Source organism: Buceros rhinoceros, unplaced genomic scaffold (assembly GCF_000710305.1).
Source record: "Buceros rhinoceros silvestris isolate BGI_N320 unplaced genomic scaffold, ASM71030v1 scaffold18419, whole genome shotgun sequence".
In the NCBI taxonomy this organism is placed as follows: Eukaryota; Metazoa; Chordata; class Aves; order Bucerotiformes; family Bucerotidae; genus Buceros; species Buceros rhinoceros.
Window position 1 is genome coordinate 3,511 of NW_010430121.1, and position 17,683 is coordinate 21,193.

The 17,683-nt window shown below is 42.5% G+C and overlaps 1 protein-coding gene across 1 annotated transcript in view; it reads right to left on the reverse strand.

Annotated features, from left to right (window-relative positions):
- Positions 1-1,984: 1,984 nt before the first annotated feature.
- GLIPR2 (GLI pathogenesis-related 2) overlaps positions 1,985-17,683 on the reverse strand; it is a 27,355-nt gene continuing 11,656 nt past the window's right edge. Inside the window, exons 4-7 of the mRNA XM_010142923.1 lie at positions 13,185-13,293; positions 9,740-9,843; positions 3,158-3,235; positions 1,985-2,145 (exon numbers count right to left, since the gene is read on the reverse strand). Of these exons, the coding sequence (XP_010141225.1) occupies positions 1,985-2,145; positions 3,158-3,235; positions 9,740-9,843; positions 13,185-13,293 (452 nt within the window). The remainder of the gene's footprint in view (positions 2,146-3,157; positions 3,236-9,739; positions 9,844-13,184; positions 13,294-17,683) is intronic.

Below are 17,683 nucleotides of genomic sequence, written 5' to 3' on the forward strand. Positions count from 1 at the left end.
TAATTTTGCTCCCATCAGTTTTTTCCTTTACGTAAGCTGCAGCAAACCTATTTCTTTTTTTTTTTTTTTTTTAGAAAGACCTATTTTCATTCTCAGGGGTGATATATCGTGCTGCACATAAAACCTTCACCTATTTGGAGCTGCAACATTTGTCAGCTGAGGGTTGAAGAGAGGAAGGCCCCAAGACTGCAGCTGCTGAGACACACACGTCTGAGTGGGAGTCGAGCGGATATTCTTTACTGAGATCACGTCAACCGGGAGAGGGAGCAGCAGAAGTGAAACGAGACACCAAGCAGGAGTGCAAGAAAGAGGTGCACCTCTTCAGCTGTGGCTTGCTTCAAATGTTAGCTCAATCTTTGTATGAAGGGATGATGTACGGTCTGCGGTGTGATTTATCATTTCTCAGAAGGTCTCCTCTTTTTTTCCTGGGCTAGAATACTTACTGCTTTTATTTGCTCCACGTAGCAAAAGTAATAATGTCGCATGTTGATGTTCTGGAAATAAAACTTGAAGATTATTCAACAAAGACTCAGGTAACAGCAAAGGCTTGAGTAATTCATATTCAAAAATATTTAATTTTCAGATGTTCATTATATGTGTTAAATTCTTCATTGCAGCAAAAAGATTGTAACATACAGCATCACAGTGACATATAATCAAGCCGTAACAGTGCAGTTTCTTACAACTGTGTAAACAAAGAGAAGTGTTTCAGTAATGGCACTCTTCATGAACCCAATCCTGGCATAGAGAACCTCCGCAGAAGTCAAAAGAAACATTTACCAAGAAAAGAAAACCCCAGACTGATCCACAGTACATCAGCCTGGCCAGAATAGCCCAACCCACATTTCATATGAGAAAAAAGGGTCCTCAGGATTTTTGCTTGCTTGCTTTCAAGGAAATTCAATCAGAATTTTTTCAAGGCATCAATCCAGCATATGAAATACTTGTACTCTCGCTGAATGATATGAACAAAGAGTAAACATCTCTTAATCACAACCATGTGAATACATCTTACTGTGACATTATTAAAGGAGACAAGAGGTGATTTGGGAATGTTATTGTCTATACAGCATGACACCTGCAGAAGATATTCCCTAGGAAATAGTAATAAAAAAAAAGTTACTGAGAAATAAAATGCAATGTGCTCCATCAGAGAAACTGTTTTGTGTGTAAATGTCTCCGGGGAAAAGCAGTATCCTCCTTTCCTGTAACGGAAGTAAACAATTTGATTATAAGACAATGTACATTCCGTAAACTGTGAGATGGGGTTTCAGCTTGAAATACACTTATCTCAAACAGATTTTAAATATTAGCACCTGAAATGTAACGCTGGGTTTTAAATCATTTTAGTAGCTTTCAGGTCATGCATTAGGTACGGCTCGCCTGACAGATATAATTTTGCTGGCAATGTTTTAGTGTTCTGTGACATCCTCTTAATAAAAACACATAGGTCTGAACAGCACTACATTTTACACATGTACCTTTCACACAGGACGTTTTGCATATGTTCCATCTGCAGAGAGAAGGCCCCACAAGAGCAGGAGGTACAGACAGAGTGGAGAAGCTACAGTTATTAAAAAATACCAGAAAACTGGGAGTACGCTGATACAATTAGAAGCTGATACCTTCAGTTTACAGAAAGCTATAAATTTGCTTGTCTAAAAAAAGACATCCAACATGTGCCTACTCACACACTGACACAGAGTTCATGCAAACTATTAAAAAAAACCCTTGTATGTTTTGCCCTTCAGAAATGCTGCATATCCTTCAGCCTCAGATAAACTGAAGCCCCCTCAGAAACAACAGGGACCTAATGTGCAGATCGACTCAAGCAACATGTCATTGCTCCCTCCGTAACGAGAAGTGAACAGCAGTATCAAACAGGGAATTCCGCTCAATCGTACTTCGTTTCCAACAGTGCTAAGTCCAAATCCAGGTTCACTTGTCATTAAGCAATAAGACTACCTTTAAAAAATAAAAAAAGTTATTTTCTTGGAGGAAGGACATTTTCTTCATAATAGCCTGGATTTACTACATTTCCAGCTGGATCGTATCTAGCCACCACAAACGTTGAGCCATCACTAGCAGATGCTTTGCCAACTCCCATCTTTTTCGTGTTCTTCCAAACCATTGCTGTGAAGTGACCTGAAGAAAGAAACATATGCATTCATTTAAAGTATTAATTCTATAGCGTTCCCTTTAACACGTGAGGACTGGGGGAAGAAAGAACAATGCCAAACCATTTCTTTCACTGGCAGGAGAACAAGCTGAGGAGATGAAAAAAAAAAAAACTAACATATGAAAAAAACCCCTACATCTAGTATTGTGTCTTGATCTGATCGGGTTCCACATTGCTATTCCCATTTCCATGACTGTGTCCAAAAAAATACCTCGCAGTAGAATCATGCCAGAATTAGTTTGATGATTATCTGATACCAAATTCGTAAAGACATCACAGTCTTTACTCCCCGCAGTGTGAACGGCAGCTCTGACAGTGACTGTTACTCATTTGCTGTAACCATCTCATACTCCCCCACGTGTCTGCTTGTGCAACTGCTCAAAATAATACTGGTTTTGCGACTGCTTCTGCCTAGTTGTGAGAGCCACCCCTGCACTGTGCTGCTCTGTCAATTGTTCCCGCTATGCATAAACAAGCCCTACGGGAGAAAAATTATTCAAGGAATGATGTTCTTACGTTCATTTAACATCAGTTGTCAATATGCAGTCGATGGCCTGCGCCAAATGATATCTGACGGGATCTCTGTGATTGGAGTGATTAATTTGGTAGAAATCCTCTACCAAAGTAAACAACAGCATAGTACATTTAGTAAGGCGCCTGTATGATTCCAATTTAGTATTTTCTGCAAATTAATTTGCCTTAAAAGTAAGTTACCTTTTAAAAACTTCCGAGCTAAAGGAAAAACACAGTAGTAAAAAACCCCACAAATTTTGCTTCCTTCCTTACTTCCTCATTTTTCAGTTTCCTTTCACCCTTCTGTCAGTTTCTAACATAAAACTTTGGAGAAAGTCTATTATTTTTCCCCTCTGTTTTTCTAAGAAAAAGGGTAGATTTTTGAAAAATTTCCAATGAATTGGCTAGCCAATTTCTTAACATAAAGCTGCATTTTTGAAGAGACAGTGTCCACTCTGAACTTACCTGTCCCAGAAGAAAATCCTGGGTTTTGAAAGCTGTAATTTTTAATTTCACTGTACCATCTGTCAGCCACATCCTTTCCTGAAAGAGAAAAGAAATCTCTGTGGAATAATGTCATAAGTGCAGAAATGCACCTCACTTACAGGTACTTGGCCAGCAAGTTATCTATCAAAAGCTGGGAAGAACTTTTGGAAACATGGAGAAACAGACTTTTTACTGAAAAGAGTTTCTGAAATGTAGGTAACGTGGTAGTACACGTCACTTAGTAAATCTTTATTATTTTGCAGTTGCTGTTACTACTCAGTTATTATAGAATCATAGAACCGTTTACGTTGGAAAAGTCCTTTAAGTCCAACCGTTAACCCAGTACCGCCAGGTCACTAAACCGTGTCACTAAGCACCACACCTACAAGTCTTTCAAATACCTCCAGGGATCGTGACTCAACCACTTCCCTGCGCAGCCTGTTCCAGTGCTTGACAACTCTTTCATCAATGAATTTTTCCTAATATCCAACCTAAACCTCCCCTGGAGCAACATGATGCCATTTCCTCTTGTCCTGTCACTTGTTACTTGGGAGAAGACACTGACCCCCACCTTGCCACAACCTCCTTTCAGGTAGTTGTAAGGAGCAATAAGGTCCCCCCTCAGCCTCCCTTTCTCCAGACTAAACAATCAATGACTTGAGTTCTGCTCAACACAAACACAGTCCATCAGTTTCTCCACTAGAGTAGCAGGTACCACATATGGCCAGTACAGCCCGACTCAAAGCCTGGGCAGGCAACTGTGGGTTTTTTTCCGTGGGTATTGGAGAACCAAGTAGAGTTCAGCCCATTCAGGGAAGATCTCTGCAGTAAGGTGCTTGCCTGGTAGGACAGAGCTGATGAAGAGTGCTATACTATCACCAACAGATCAGGAAACAGGACCATCTATCAATTCTCATCTGCTGTTAAAACTTTACAAGGTTGAAGCTAGAAAAACCTTTGGACAAGAGACATCTGTGTGGCACAGCACTTGGATTAAGACAGGCCACAAATCCTTTTAGTCCTCAAAGGAACCATCTAGCAATTTAACACACTGAGTTTACATCTTTTTCTGCCCAGAACCTTCTGTAACGTTCAGCCCGGAAGGTAGTGAAGATATATCTCCCTCATCTTGCTGGAGTGCTCCTGTCATTTAGGCTTCTACATACAGATTTCACCAGCTCCTTCCTCTTGAAATCTGTTTGAAAAGAGTGAGCCTTGCCAGATTTTCTATGAAAAAGGGCACAAGGACCTTTCTACAGGGAGGCCTCTTGCCAGTGGATGCAGGTGTGTGAAGTTATCCCCTCATAGCTCCAAGCAAACCAAAGAAAAATTACACTTCTGACATACTCTAGGTTTCTGTGTTCTCATCAGCATCTAACACCTCAAATTTCTGAGTGCACTTATTTTTAGTGGCTCTTACTTAGCACTTGAACCATTGCCAATGTCCACTTTGAAGCACCCTAACTCGGGGTACTACAGTCAGACACCTCAAATATATAGGCCTAGGAGCTGCTGTCGTGTGGAAGTCTTTGTGCCCAGCTATGTTACATTTTGCAGAAGAAATAATGCTTCCTTGTTTTCTGTTGAACAGCTAAGGAGTAGATTCTGATAATCTACAGTGGGTGCCATGGAAGAGGCAGCACAGAGGGCAGGAGCTCAGACCAGAACTTGCAGATGTTATGTATGCAAAAGTCAAATGTTACTTCTTTTCCATTAGTGGTTGTTAGGAAATTCTTGTGTCAAACGCTGGGATAGGGCAAAGAGGGCAGGTTTTTCCCCTGAGCTACATCAATAACGAAATTTCTGCTTAGCATTCCAGAGTGTATAACGCAAGGCTGGCTGATGTCATAGCAAGCTGCCGACGCTGTTAAGCCTACCGTCATGAAGAACACTGGTTTCTGGTGGACTGTTGGCTGGAGAACAGCAATGACTCATGTTTTGCTATTTTGCACAAAATGTCTTAAACTTGCACTGTTCTGCAAGTCAGACGCTGCCTTAACTTCTTTAAACTTCAGTTTCTTGTGAGTGAAGTGTGCTAAAAGGATGGCGGTGTCAGCCTGACAGAGCTGTCATTGAAAAGGAAATACTGAATGAACTGCCATCTCTTGAGAAGTTTTGAACTGAGACAACTATGAACTCACCCATGCCACACTGCTTGTTAGGAATAGCGCTCTCTTAGAGGAATCAGCTTCCATTTTCTACATAAAAAAGTAGCAAAACCTCTCTGGCTTCCCAAAGTAACTGTTTCCAGAACAACAATAGGTTCTTTCTTCCCCTGCTCTCCCTGCACCAGACAACAAGCTCTGTAGACCTGTTTTACAGCTGAAGGCCGTAACACAAATAAGTATCTGTTCATTTGTTACTCACACTAAAGCTAAAATGAAGACTGAAAGAAGGGCAAAGAACAATCTTTATGCAATACAAAGGGAAAAGAAAAAGCACATGGTAAAAAAAATGGACAAGCAGATCCCTCTGTCCCACTCCAGACTTCAAAGCCATGAGGATTTAGACATGTTTGTGATAAGCTGTGTGGAACGGAAGTACAACACGTGACTGCAGACATATCAGGCCTTATGAAGCACACGTATTTCATGTGTACAAATGCTTAAGTGACCATACTATGTGTGCAGTATTTTTTAAAGACGTAGGATAGCATTCCCACTGCTGCCAGCACTTCATTCCCCCTGTTAACATATAAGTATGACAGAGGGCAAAGACAGTCATTGCCACTCTGCATACTGTAGCTCTAAGAAGTGCACCTAGGCTCCAGATAAAAGACCATCTCCATAATGGAAATACTGCAGGACACACGGAACTTTTGATAAACACAGTTATCTCTTAAAATCTCTCTTTATTTCTTTAAAGAACACCATCATGTGAAAATTCGGTAACTCTTTAATTCAAGGATATGACAGTGGCATCAGGTAGGAATACCTCAATGCTGTACGTGAAAGACAACAAGCATAGCACAGCATAACACAGTCCAGGAAGTGTTAATTCCCAGCCTTTGCAGATGAAAGCTCGTAACTTACTGCAGCCAGGCAGTGAAAGCCTAGAAGCTGACAGCTATGCTGTTTTCAGTGTACAGGACCAGGTTATCACAAAGCACTGCTGTCATCCTCTTGTATCAAAAGAGTCATTTCACCTTAGGCTGTGAGACATTAAAGACTAACTTGCTCCCAACAAAAGGGAAGGTAACCAAAGAGAAGGGAATGTCTGAGAGACTCTGTCTTGAAATCACGTTAAAGAAGTGTCCTGGAAGTGAAGGGAATGAATTGTATGTATCTGTCATATGCCACAGGAGGTGAGGGGGATGCTATGTGGAGGTTATCATCACGTGAGAAGACAGGAGGGTACCTAGTGGTTAAACACGCTCTCTTTCCTCTGAAATACTTTTCTTATGATTCTCTTCCCTGTGGGGAGCAGTAAACAAGGCGATGGTGGGACACAAGCCAAACCACAGCTAATACAGAGCGGGCTAAGGAAAAACTGTTTTGAGCCCAGTAACCCCTGGGCTTCCAGAGAAGGAACAGCAGAGGGATCAGCAGAGAAATGAGCCCTGCTTGCTTTAGCAGCAACTTGCATCCTCAGACTTGCTGGTTCAGAAAACCGGCCACAGCATTTCCATTTCGAATTATTACGGAGTAAGCGATGCTGTTATATTTAGTGCCCATTTCCCTTGCATTTCAATATTTCATTGAAAACAGCTCCCACTCCCTGTGAAGCTCCCCCAAAACAGATGTTGGTTGCTGTTCAAAATGCGTTTCAGTCAGAAGGAAAGAACACAGAAATCTCACTCCCACCCTTCATTCCTGATTACAGCAGAAATGATGCAAGCTTACTTCTATCAAAAAGCATGCAGACCTGTCCAACAGTCAGCGCTGTGGCTTCTCTTCCGTGGTTCCACTTGACTACGCTGCTGGGTCTTTTTTAAAATACCCTTCCTGTTTGCATTGCTGTAAACCACACTCACAGTTTCAACACCTTCTCTATGGAAACATAGTTTGACTCCACCCTTGCCCTAGCGATAGCTGACTGTTGACCTCCTCAGTTAGACTTACTAGATGTTCTTTTCAGAACAGGCTGAAATTCACTCCAGTGAGCTTCATCAGTACCTAGACATATCTACATCACATCAAAACTTGATGGAACGAGCCTTGAATTAGCATCCAAGTGTAGTTCTGCCCAAGATCAGGTTGAGAATCAACATAGTGATTTTATTTTATTTACCCAAGCTATGACCTAGCAACATGGCCACTGGTCCCAGTCTGTAGGCAGACCCAGATTCCTCCCATAACAGATCTGGGTGACAACATACAGTGAATCTCTTGCAAACTCTCTAGAGTTCACAAGCTGCAACACAGCACAGGCAACATGGTGGGAATGGTGGTGGAATGTTTCCCACCACGTCTTCACAACCACACCAGCCACCCCAAACAGAATTTAGTCATCCAGTGCTTGACTTCAGCCTCCTGAGACATGAGACAAAGCCCCCTGAGAAGCCTGACATCCTCCAGCTGCCAAGGCGGGCTGTGGTCTCTTGCACTAGTGGCAGATGACAGCTCACTTATTTGAACACAAAGAGGAGTCTGCCATGGAGTAGTTCCTGCAGGACTGGAGGGAGGAAACAGCTGTCAACTGTTTCTTGGATTACTGGGATAAACATATTTCCAGCGACAGCTTCAGGCTATGTAACTCTAAAATCCTGAATACAATTCAAGGTATTCTTGTACCAGGAGAGGAGTCAAACTAGAAGGCTTCTATAGTTGAAAGCTTAAATCTTCTCTGAAACAAGAAATGCTTCTTCTGACATTTTACGGAACTCAGCAAGAGCCAAAGTAAACAACAGCATCACTTTTTGAGAGGGAATATGAAGTACGCTGGAGGTTTATTGAGTTTTACTTTATCTGGGAAAGAAACCGGAAGACAGTGCCTGCCTTTGTTAAGCCCCTGAATGGATGCCTTAATACCAATTTCAGGCTCATTGAGCTGGGTACAAATGAACCATCCAAAGGGAACTACAGGAGAAAACGAGGAAGAATGAAACAGGTCCACAGAGGTGAAGACTAAGCCCAGATGAGAGAATAACCTTCTTTGAAGATCTAATTTTCTCATTCTGGTACTTTGAATGATCCTCCTACATAGAAATGCAGAAGCATTTTACAGAACAAAAGAGGATGTAGCTTAATTTTCTCAGCAAGACATTCAATCCTGAGGATAAAATAATAGCAATAAAATTGCTTAAATCTGGCAAGTGATGTATGGAAACAGTACATTGAAGACAACAAATGAGAACCAGAAAAAGACAGGTGTTATATAATTTATGGAGGGATTCATGTCTTTTGTTTCCAGCTTTCTAAACGGGAACTCTGTGACTTTAACCTCAGGGGAAGGAGTACAGGCCAGTAACACAAACAAGAAGGAAAAGAAAGCTCAGCTCAGTCAGTGAGTCATAGCCTCTGTGCAAACTTTGCTATAGATTTGTGTTTTCCCATGCTGCCCCCAACCCTTGCCTCAGACCCATGCAATGGACAGAACGCCAAATATGAGTGGATCAAATCGCATTTTTCCACCCTGGGTATCCTTTTCAACATGAGAAAGTACCCGCTGGGGACTAGAGTTGGCACATACAGAGGAACTGAGTGATGACCCTGGGTCTAAAACTCACTCATCAAAATTTCCAAGTCCTTCAATCGGGGCCTCCAGCCTGCAGAAATGAGCTTCTGTCTCCCCAAGTCTGTGCTAGGAATTCCAGGGGTAGATAGAAATAAAGGAAGCAAGTGGTTCCTTTTAATACAGCCCACCTGCTGCCCCAGCAGGCTAAGGCATGAGCCCCGCCTGCTGCACATCACTCCGACTGGGAGCTCACTGCAGGCTGTCAGCCCGGCCAAATTCAGCTCCTCAGGCATCCAAACTGAAGGTTGCCAGTTACATGTTACATTTATGATGAGAAAATACATGGAGTATTTTTGTCCTCAAAAGTGAAGGCATGGAAAAAGGCTTAGAGCCTGTTTGCTGACAGAGCAGAAAAGACTAGATGTCTAACTCATTAGCCTCTGTCACTTTGGTGTCTGACCCGCCCTGGTTTAGACCACAGAAACAGGAACTGCTTGTGGCATGCAATGCCTCTTTTTCCACCTTCCTCACCACAGCTGGCCTGTGGTCAGCCCTCTCTTTGGCTGGGACAAACTAAGGATAAAGGTGAAGCACAGGGCATTGATGGCTTCCTTCTCTCCTCCCATGGACGCACAAGTAGTACTCAAGCCAGCTCCACAGCAGGAACATAGGGAGCAGCCTAGCTGCCAACTCCTACCTCCAAAGGGCCATAGCATACTACCATAGTCCCTTACTCGCTCCATACCTACATCTGCTTCTTGCTTTCAGTACACATAGGTGACCGCCAGCAACCATCCTGTCCACAGGAGCCTGGGCTGGGTTGTGGTGGATGCATTTTTGAAGCAGAGGAAATACCAGTACTCTTGCAAGCAGATGCTCTGAGCCCAAAATACGTAAGACAAGCCATTTATCCAGTCTGTGAGACAATAAGAGGAGAAAACTTACCTGGTTGGTCATAGGATGCCCATGCTAGGTTTTCTCCACATTTTCCATTAGCAGACTCGGAGCTGTGTTTGAGGACTCTCGTGGTAGCCAGTTCTTCTGCATACCTAGCAAAGGAAACCACACACTGAGTCATGGACCACAGCCACAGTGCGCAGCGAAGAGGAGGAGAAGGAGGAAGAGGAGAAGATGCAGGCAAGGAATTTTGTTGGAAGATGATGGTTTAAGTTACTCAGCTGCAAAGCCCTGAAGCCAGGGATGCTTTAAGTTAGATCTAGGAGTCAGGCAAAGGGAAGGCCTAGAGGCCATTTTCCCTCAGCATCTGTGTCACTACTGAGGACATCAAAGGGCAAATCTCCCCCCTCCATGTTCTCCCAGCACCTGGAAATCCACCTGTCATCCTCCGCTGCAGCTGCTGGTGGGGAGGGAAGTAACTGCAGCCATTGCTACCCGTGTCACCTCCTGACATTTCCAAGCTCCTCACAGGAGCAACTTACATGTTTTCAGTGAAATGGAAAAAATGTCCAAAGCAGGGATTCAGTCAAAGCAAGTATAAAACCCCCTACACTCACAAATGAAAAAACAAGAGCAATGTGCTAGGCCGACAACAGTACGGAGGAGAAGGGGACCACGTGGAGAGCCTGAGGCAACAACTCTGGACACCAACATAGATGTCAGCAACACTGTTTCTATAGAAGTTAACATGAGAGAGCATGGGACATATTTTATTGTGTTAACCTTACTGTTCTAAGAACATCATCGTGTAAAACAATGTTTATTCAACATTGGAAAGGCTTCAGTACACAGAGAGCAAAACTGGGAGAGACTTCGTTTATTCTCACAGCAAAAGAAACAGGAGGGAACACATGGAATCATCATGTCATGGATTTAAAAGTTAGACAAAGCACTTCTGCCACCCGGTGCAGCAGAAGTCATTGCCACAGGATGATGCAGACACCAAAGCCCCTGTGAGTTTGAAAATGAGCTAGACAAATTTACTGTGTGTGTATGTGGGGGGCTTATTAAACAACAGCAACAAAAAAATGAAGATAGAACCTACTGCCTAGGAAAACCGTAATTTCCAGGAGAAATGTGTAATTTCTGGGAAAAGACAATGGGAGAAGGATAAGCACATTTGTTTTGTCCTGCTGCTCCTGCCCTAATAATGAATTACTGCCATCTGCTAGAGACAGAAAATCTGTCCAGCTGAACATTTTGGATCAAGCTAGTGCTTCAGTCATTAGGTTCTCATTTCCTTCTGTCCTAATCCTTCCACCGAAACGAAAGTATTTAGCTACCTCCCTTAATTTACAAATAATTAGAACTTGTCAGTCCGCTACATCCTGAACGAGGGGATCCCTCGATGATCCTTCATGCCATATATCACCACATTTTCTTTCCAAGGATTCCCACATTCCAAGTGAGAGTGGAACAAAGTATACACTGCACGTGGACAAAGTTGCCAAGGATTTGAGACTAAGGGTGATTAATTCACCCTAGCTCAGGCAGTTTAAAGCATGAGATCTGCATCTGAGATCATCACCCTATGCTTCATTACAGTCAGAGATAAACAGACACCTGCTGAGGGTGACTCATACCATGATAAAGCAGGGATCCCACTGTCAGTTCATCTAACCTGTTGCAATTATTGCAACTGGAAACAGTAGGAAGACGACAATTTTCAACACAGATAGAGCAGCACGGAAAAGTACCCAGAGATACACCACATATATACCAAAAAAGGTATCAGATATACCTAAAGAAAAGATGAAGTTCTTCTTTGACTTTAAGATCATGCAAAATCTGTTTGGAAAAATAAGAGACTTTTTATATGTCAATTCTTCTAGTCCGACCAAACCATTTCTGGTTCTTGTTATCAACTAGTTCCACCAGTCTCTGAACATATGTCTTTTAATTCTTACAAGTTAAGTTACAGACCACAACCAAAGGTTTCCTATTGTTATTCATCACAGTGGGGAAAGTCAGCTGAGACCAAGGAGGACTGTGAAGAATTCCAGAAGGACCTAAAAATACTCAGTAAGGGCAATAGCACACTGAAAGATAACTGTGGAGCCATGCATATTTGACAGAATAATCTGAACCATTCATACCAGTTGACTTGTTCAAACCAAATGTAGCTCTTTGGAGACACAAGTGTTACTGACAAGTCGATGAAATTTCTTCATCGTTGTGAGGCATCATGTAAAACAGAAACAAAACCACCCTTTGAAGAACAGAAGGAAAACCTCAGAAGATTTCAAAAGTATGTGGATGAGTCACTGGCATTCCATCTCTTAGAAAAACTTTATCCAGTCATCGTGGTGTTTCAAGGGAAAAAAAATGTGAAAAAATGAAGACAGAATCCGATTTTGCTTGCTGCCAGAGGGCATGTCCACACACCATGTACATGGCATATCCTACAGCACAACACCTGACAGAGAGCTCTGTCTAGGAGCGTGGGAGCTGGTGCATCTGTGACAGTGCCTCACCATGCTGGGACAGTAAATCAGGTTCTGGAAAGGCTACAGCCTCTCCGGCTCCCAGGCAGCTCATATGGAGAAGTCTGCACAGTTATGGTAGAAAGCCCAACGGAAGATAAGTTCTTATGTCTTCAGGGATCAAACTGGCCACTATTTAGCTATTGTGGAAGATGTTTATTTTCCAAATAGTTTAATCAGCATTTACTCCTTCAGGTATCTCCTTTGTGGTGTGAGGATCATCCTGAAAAAAAGATTTTCAAATCTGCTTTGGAAAAGGTTGCTGAAAAAGGAAAGGAAATAATGTGGTTGTTATGTCTACAGCAAAGAAGACAAGTAGTATTGGACTCAGATTTCTGTAAGGAAGACTTAAGTCAGACAGCGGGAAGATCAATCATTAGACTGACAAGATGCTATGCAGTCTTCAGCAGCGGAGAAGGGGCAAGATGTGTCCCTCCCAACAGACTAGAGAACAACATATGCAGATTTTGCTTTTGGGGCAGGGAGACAGACAGTTTAATCTGAAATTACTGCCTTCTGATTCCATTAATCTTAGACCAGTCACACTTCCGACCATGAAAAAGTTCTTTCCTCGCTATTTCAGCAGCATGGATATTCTCCTGCAGACGACAATCCATCACCCGACAGAGGTGGTGGTGAAGCATGTTTTAGTCAACTGCGCTCTCCAGAGAGAACATACCAGCATCAACAGATGCAGTCCACGTCTGGAAAAGGTTGCATGACAGATTTACAGTTGTGACCACAGACGTGTCCATCTAACCAGCAGGTGCTATATGACAGAAAAAGAAGAGACAAGAAGAATCCGGCAGAGAGACAGAAAGAGTAGACTCCCTCACTTTCCACTCAGTAAGTCTTCATTTAATATCAGCACATCGAAAGGCAAATTTTTTTGCAGTATGCAGTGTCAAGATTAACAGACCTCGTTAGAGAAAAGAAAGGACTGAACTCACTGTTGGGCTCCTCTGTTTAACTTCTTGCAGAGTTTTAATGGGGGGACTCCATGTTTCTTCCTGTAGTCATTGTGTGCTTTCAAGACTTCTTCAGCAAATTGTTTGGAAGCTGAAATCACATGAAAAAAATTGGAAAGGTCTGTCAAATACAGACATTAGTGAAGACAGAAAAAGCATACCCTGAGGCTAAGACACTGGGGCAGGCTGGACTGAAGAACAGACGAGTATTCACCTCATTACCTGGGAGGAGGACGAAATGAACCAGTACTGCCTTCTACCCAGGAACCCACTCCAAGAGACATGCCCAGTCAGATGGTACAGACTTACTAAAGGTTGCAGAAGAACGTAAACCGTGTTCCTTTCCTCAACAGCAAAGTGATTTAAGGTTTGACTGACTTTCATTTTAAGATTTCAGTGCACTGCGTCAACCATTGCAAAGAAGTCTCAGAGTAAGTGACAAATAGGTCCTTTAAGGAGATGTGCTAAAAATGCAAATTTTTGTCACCACATGCAAGAATTTTCAGTATTAGTCAAGACATCACCTAAAAAACCAGAGGTACTAAAATGTATATAACTATGCAAATACTTTGAAACACACACCATTTGTTTTATTCATTATGTAGTACAAATTCACAGAAATCTCAAAATGCACCTTTATTTGGCTCAAGGCAAATAATTGTTCACAAACAGAAAATGGTAAGGAAATAAATGACTGCTGGGGATGATTTTTTTTTTTTCCTCCTGTGCTAGAGCACATTCGGTAAATATCTGAATTCCAAAGTTACTGCAAAGCTTAAAAAAAAAGCTCCTGTTTGTACCCTGATAAACTTGGGACTTGCAGCAGCACAAGGCAGAGGACAAGCAACAAGACACTGTGCGATTCACCTTGATGGCAATTTCACGTTACCTCCTTTTACGACTTCGCTGATTTTTTTTTCCCCCCAAGAGTCAGAGAAAAAAAGAAAAAAATCTTTCCTGGCTTTGGTCACCCTGTGGAATTTGCTGCTTTAAGAGAAATTGAAACCCAAAACAGGGTATTGGGGAAGTTGGAGAGGTATGGATAGCATCTTCAAAACAGAAAGACAGTTTGAACTTTCTCTGTATTGCTGAAGCTTCTGAACAGGCCACGACATCTTTGAGTATTTACTCTACTTTTAGCATGACACAGGTTTCTACACTTCCTAATGAATCATCACCTTATTTCTGAATACCCTAATTAGCACGACTGTGATCATTTACCTTGTAAGACAATTTTGAGGCCCAAATAGATCTCCTGACTAGAAAGCGTTTCCTGTTATTAAGCTTACCTTTCCCAACTTCCTCTCACTACTCGAACCTAACAACTGGGATCAGTCATTCTCTCCTTTACCAGCGCTTACACTGTTCTGCTGTTTGTAAGGATGCACTTCCCTCCTGTAGAGCTGACAGTTTGCACATACTGCTCTCTTAACTTCTTCCTCAGGTGATGACTCAACCCAAGCTCATGCTTTAAGCTATTCTCAGATTTCTCTCCAGCTTTCTCAACAGCTTTAGAGTGATATGGTAGCTGCAGATAATACCCAATGCACACAGAAAGACATTACGATTTTATGCAGTACTTTAAACCTTTTGAACAGTCTGAAGCTGGGTTGACCTTTTCTGGACCCAAGTTCATCATGGACATATACCTAATATATTCTCCATCAAAATGCTTTCAGGCTAGATTTTTTGGTATAAAATTATTGGCATAAGACACCAACAGGAACCCTGTTGAGTGAGTTGAGATCCACCCACCACCTTCTTCCTCTTAGGTTTTCCTTCAGTTTTGTATGTCACAAGTTGCGTATCAAACAAAACAGATACCTCCGCTCTGCTGTTTAGACACCCACACACCCTTTGGCTAACAAGCCTGTCCCACCACTCATACTACCATTGCTCCCAGCTCACCGATTCCATCAGGCCAGAGTCCTAAACCTCCCATCTGCTGCATCATGCAGGGTCATGGCTTCTCTGTAAGGCATCTGTCATAGGTTACTGAGGAAAGCAAGCCTGCAGCCAGTTCGCTTACTTTCACTGATGGAAGAGTCTATGCTTCCAGCAAGGAAAGTCAAGACAGCCTGCAGATCAAAGGAGCTGAAATGCACAGCTCTCAAAGTTGCATCGCATACTCTAGGCTGCGTTTTTCTGCACAAACCATCTTCAAGATGCTCAGCATTACATGGTAGATAAACAGTCCAATCTGCAAGCGTGAAAGTTTCTATTCAAATTAATCTGCTCTCAATGAAAATAACAAGTTAAAATACCAAAAAAAAAAAAAGTTGATGGAAATCAGGCTTTGTCAATTGTCAGTCCATCCACTGACAGAATTATTGCATAATCCACCTCTGTACTAACTTTTTTTTTGACTTACAAAGACCAACATGACGTGGACTAAACCAGGTTTCTTCTAGCCATGACAGACTCAATTGTCAGTCCATCCACTGACAGAATTATTGCATAATCCACCTCTGTACTAACTTTTTTTTTGACTTACAAAGACCAACATGACGTGGACTAAACCAGGTTTCTTCTAGCCATGACAGACACCACTCTGCTGTCCCTAGAGAACTTCCATCCTCCCCTTCCCTCAAAGGTGGCTGCTATAGAAACACTTATCTACCATGACTCAAGCTCATGTGCTAACCACCTCCCTCTCTGCACAGCTTCTCCCATCCATGCTGATCTGTGGAGAGGGACGCCCAACTGACAAATGTGTTTCAGATTTGTTTCAGAAGACATGTTAAGTTTTTCCATTTTACCAATGTTCCATACACTGAGAAGCCAGACATTAAAAGTGAGAGTTGACGGCAGTTTTCAGGCTCCCACCCAAATGGGAACAGCTTTCCAAACAGCTTTGGAGACGTACTTTTTTCCCTTCATGCAGGCTGCTTAAGCTGCTAGAAAAATTACTTCCTCCTGCCAGGAAGTTAGGTTAGGTCGTGAATCATTACACAGCTTAATAATTAAAACAACTGAAGGTATTAGATACAGTTGCTTGCTTCTCATTATTCAATTAGCTCTATTTTGGATTCTTCAGGTATGCTGGCTAAGATAATGACAGCACGTGACAACGATTTTCCAGGCTATGATGTGGTACAGAGCATGCCTTACAGTTTTCATTGATCAGCTTTGTGTGACCATGGAAAAGGAAGCAGAGGCATCTAGGATGTCTTTTCTCAACATATTAGTTTTTTTCCACTCTCTTACTGTCTCTAAACAATGCCAGTTCACTCAGTCTTTCTCAGGTGAAGAGCTCTTCACACCTGAATCCCTCCTGCCCCTTCTCTGAACCCTGTATTTGCCTGCTCTGTTCCTCCTTTCATTTGGACATCAAAACAGAAGCGCATTATCTGAACAAGTCTTCCACAATATTAGCTGCTCTGCATCACCTCTGCAGTTGTCAACTGGACCTGCTCCACTGGTCTTGTAGAGCTGCAAGATGATGTGGGGGAAAAAAAAGGGCAAAATATTCCAACACAAACATGAAACCTCTTTACACAATACCTACAAAACAGAAGTGCTGTGGGTAGCCCTTACATCAGCACTCAGGACGCACATTATACCAGGCATACACCTGACTAGCAAAAAACCCATACTTTTTTACGGCTAAGTACCACCCTAGTGATTCAAGAAAGGGCAGTACCAATTTCTGGACGTATCATTGTCTTCTCAGTGCTTTCTGTCTTATTGTTTATGCATAAATCTTCACTGGTGATTTTGTACTTTCCATAGATAACAAAGTTGTTCTGTTTAGCCTTCAGATAATTACACATAATGCAATCAACAAGAGAGAGTTGGGGTTGTTCAGCCTGGAGAAGAGAAGGCTCTGGGGAGACATTATTGAAGCCTTTCAGTATTTAAAGGAGGCTTATAACAAAGATGGGAATGGACCTTTCAGCAGGGCCTGTAGGGATAGGACAAGGGGTGATGGTTTTAAACTAAAAGAATGTAGATTCAGACTCTGAAGGTGGTGAAACGCTGGCCCAGGTTGCCCAGAGAGGTGGTAGATGCCCCATCCCTGGTAACATTCAAGATCAGCCCGGACTGGGCTCGGTGCAACCTGATCTAGTTGAAAATGTCCCTTCTCACTGCAGGGGGGTTGGACTAGGTGATCTTTAGGGGTCCCTTCCAACCCAAAGCATTCTATGACTCTATGAAATGGACCTCCTGTAGAATCCTACACAGAAGTGTACCATTACGTCTGTTTCAATCTTCTTTAAACTGTGACATAGGCCTCAACTCTTCACCCAATGTGAAGAGTTACCCAAGGTAAATGGAGATAATGACCCGACCTTTCTATACTGCCCCAGAATAATTAATTAGGCATTTGCTCATATAATGGTTAGAGCAACATATCTGCAGAAAGCTGCAAAATACTCTTCAAAGGACCCACCCTTTTGGAAAGAGGTAAGTGCAAAACCCTGATACCAACAACCTTGACAACGTGACTCATTACCCAGGACTCTGCGAGTTACTTCCTC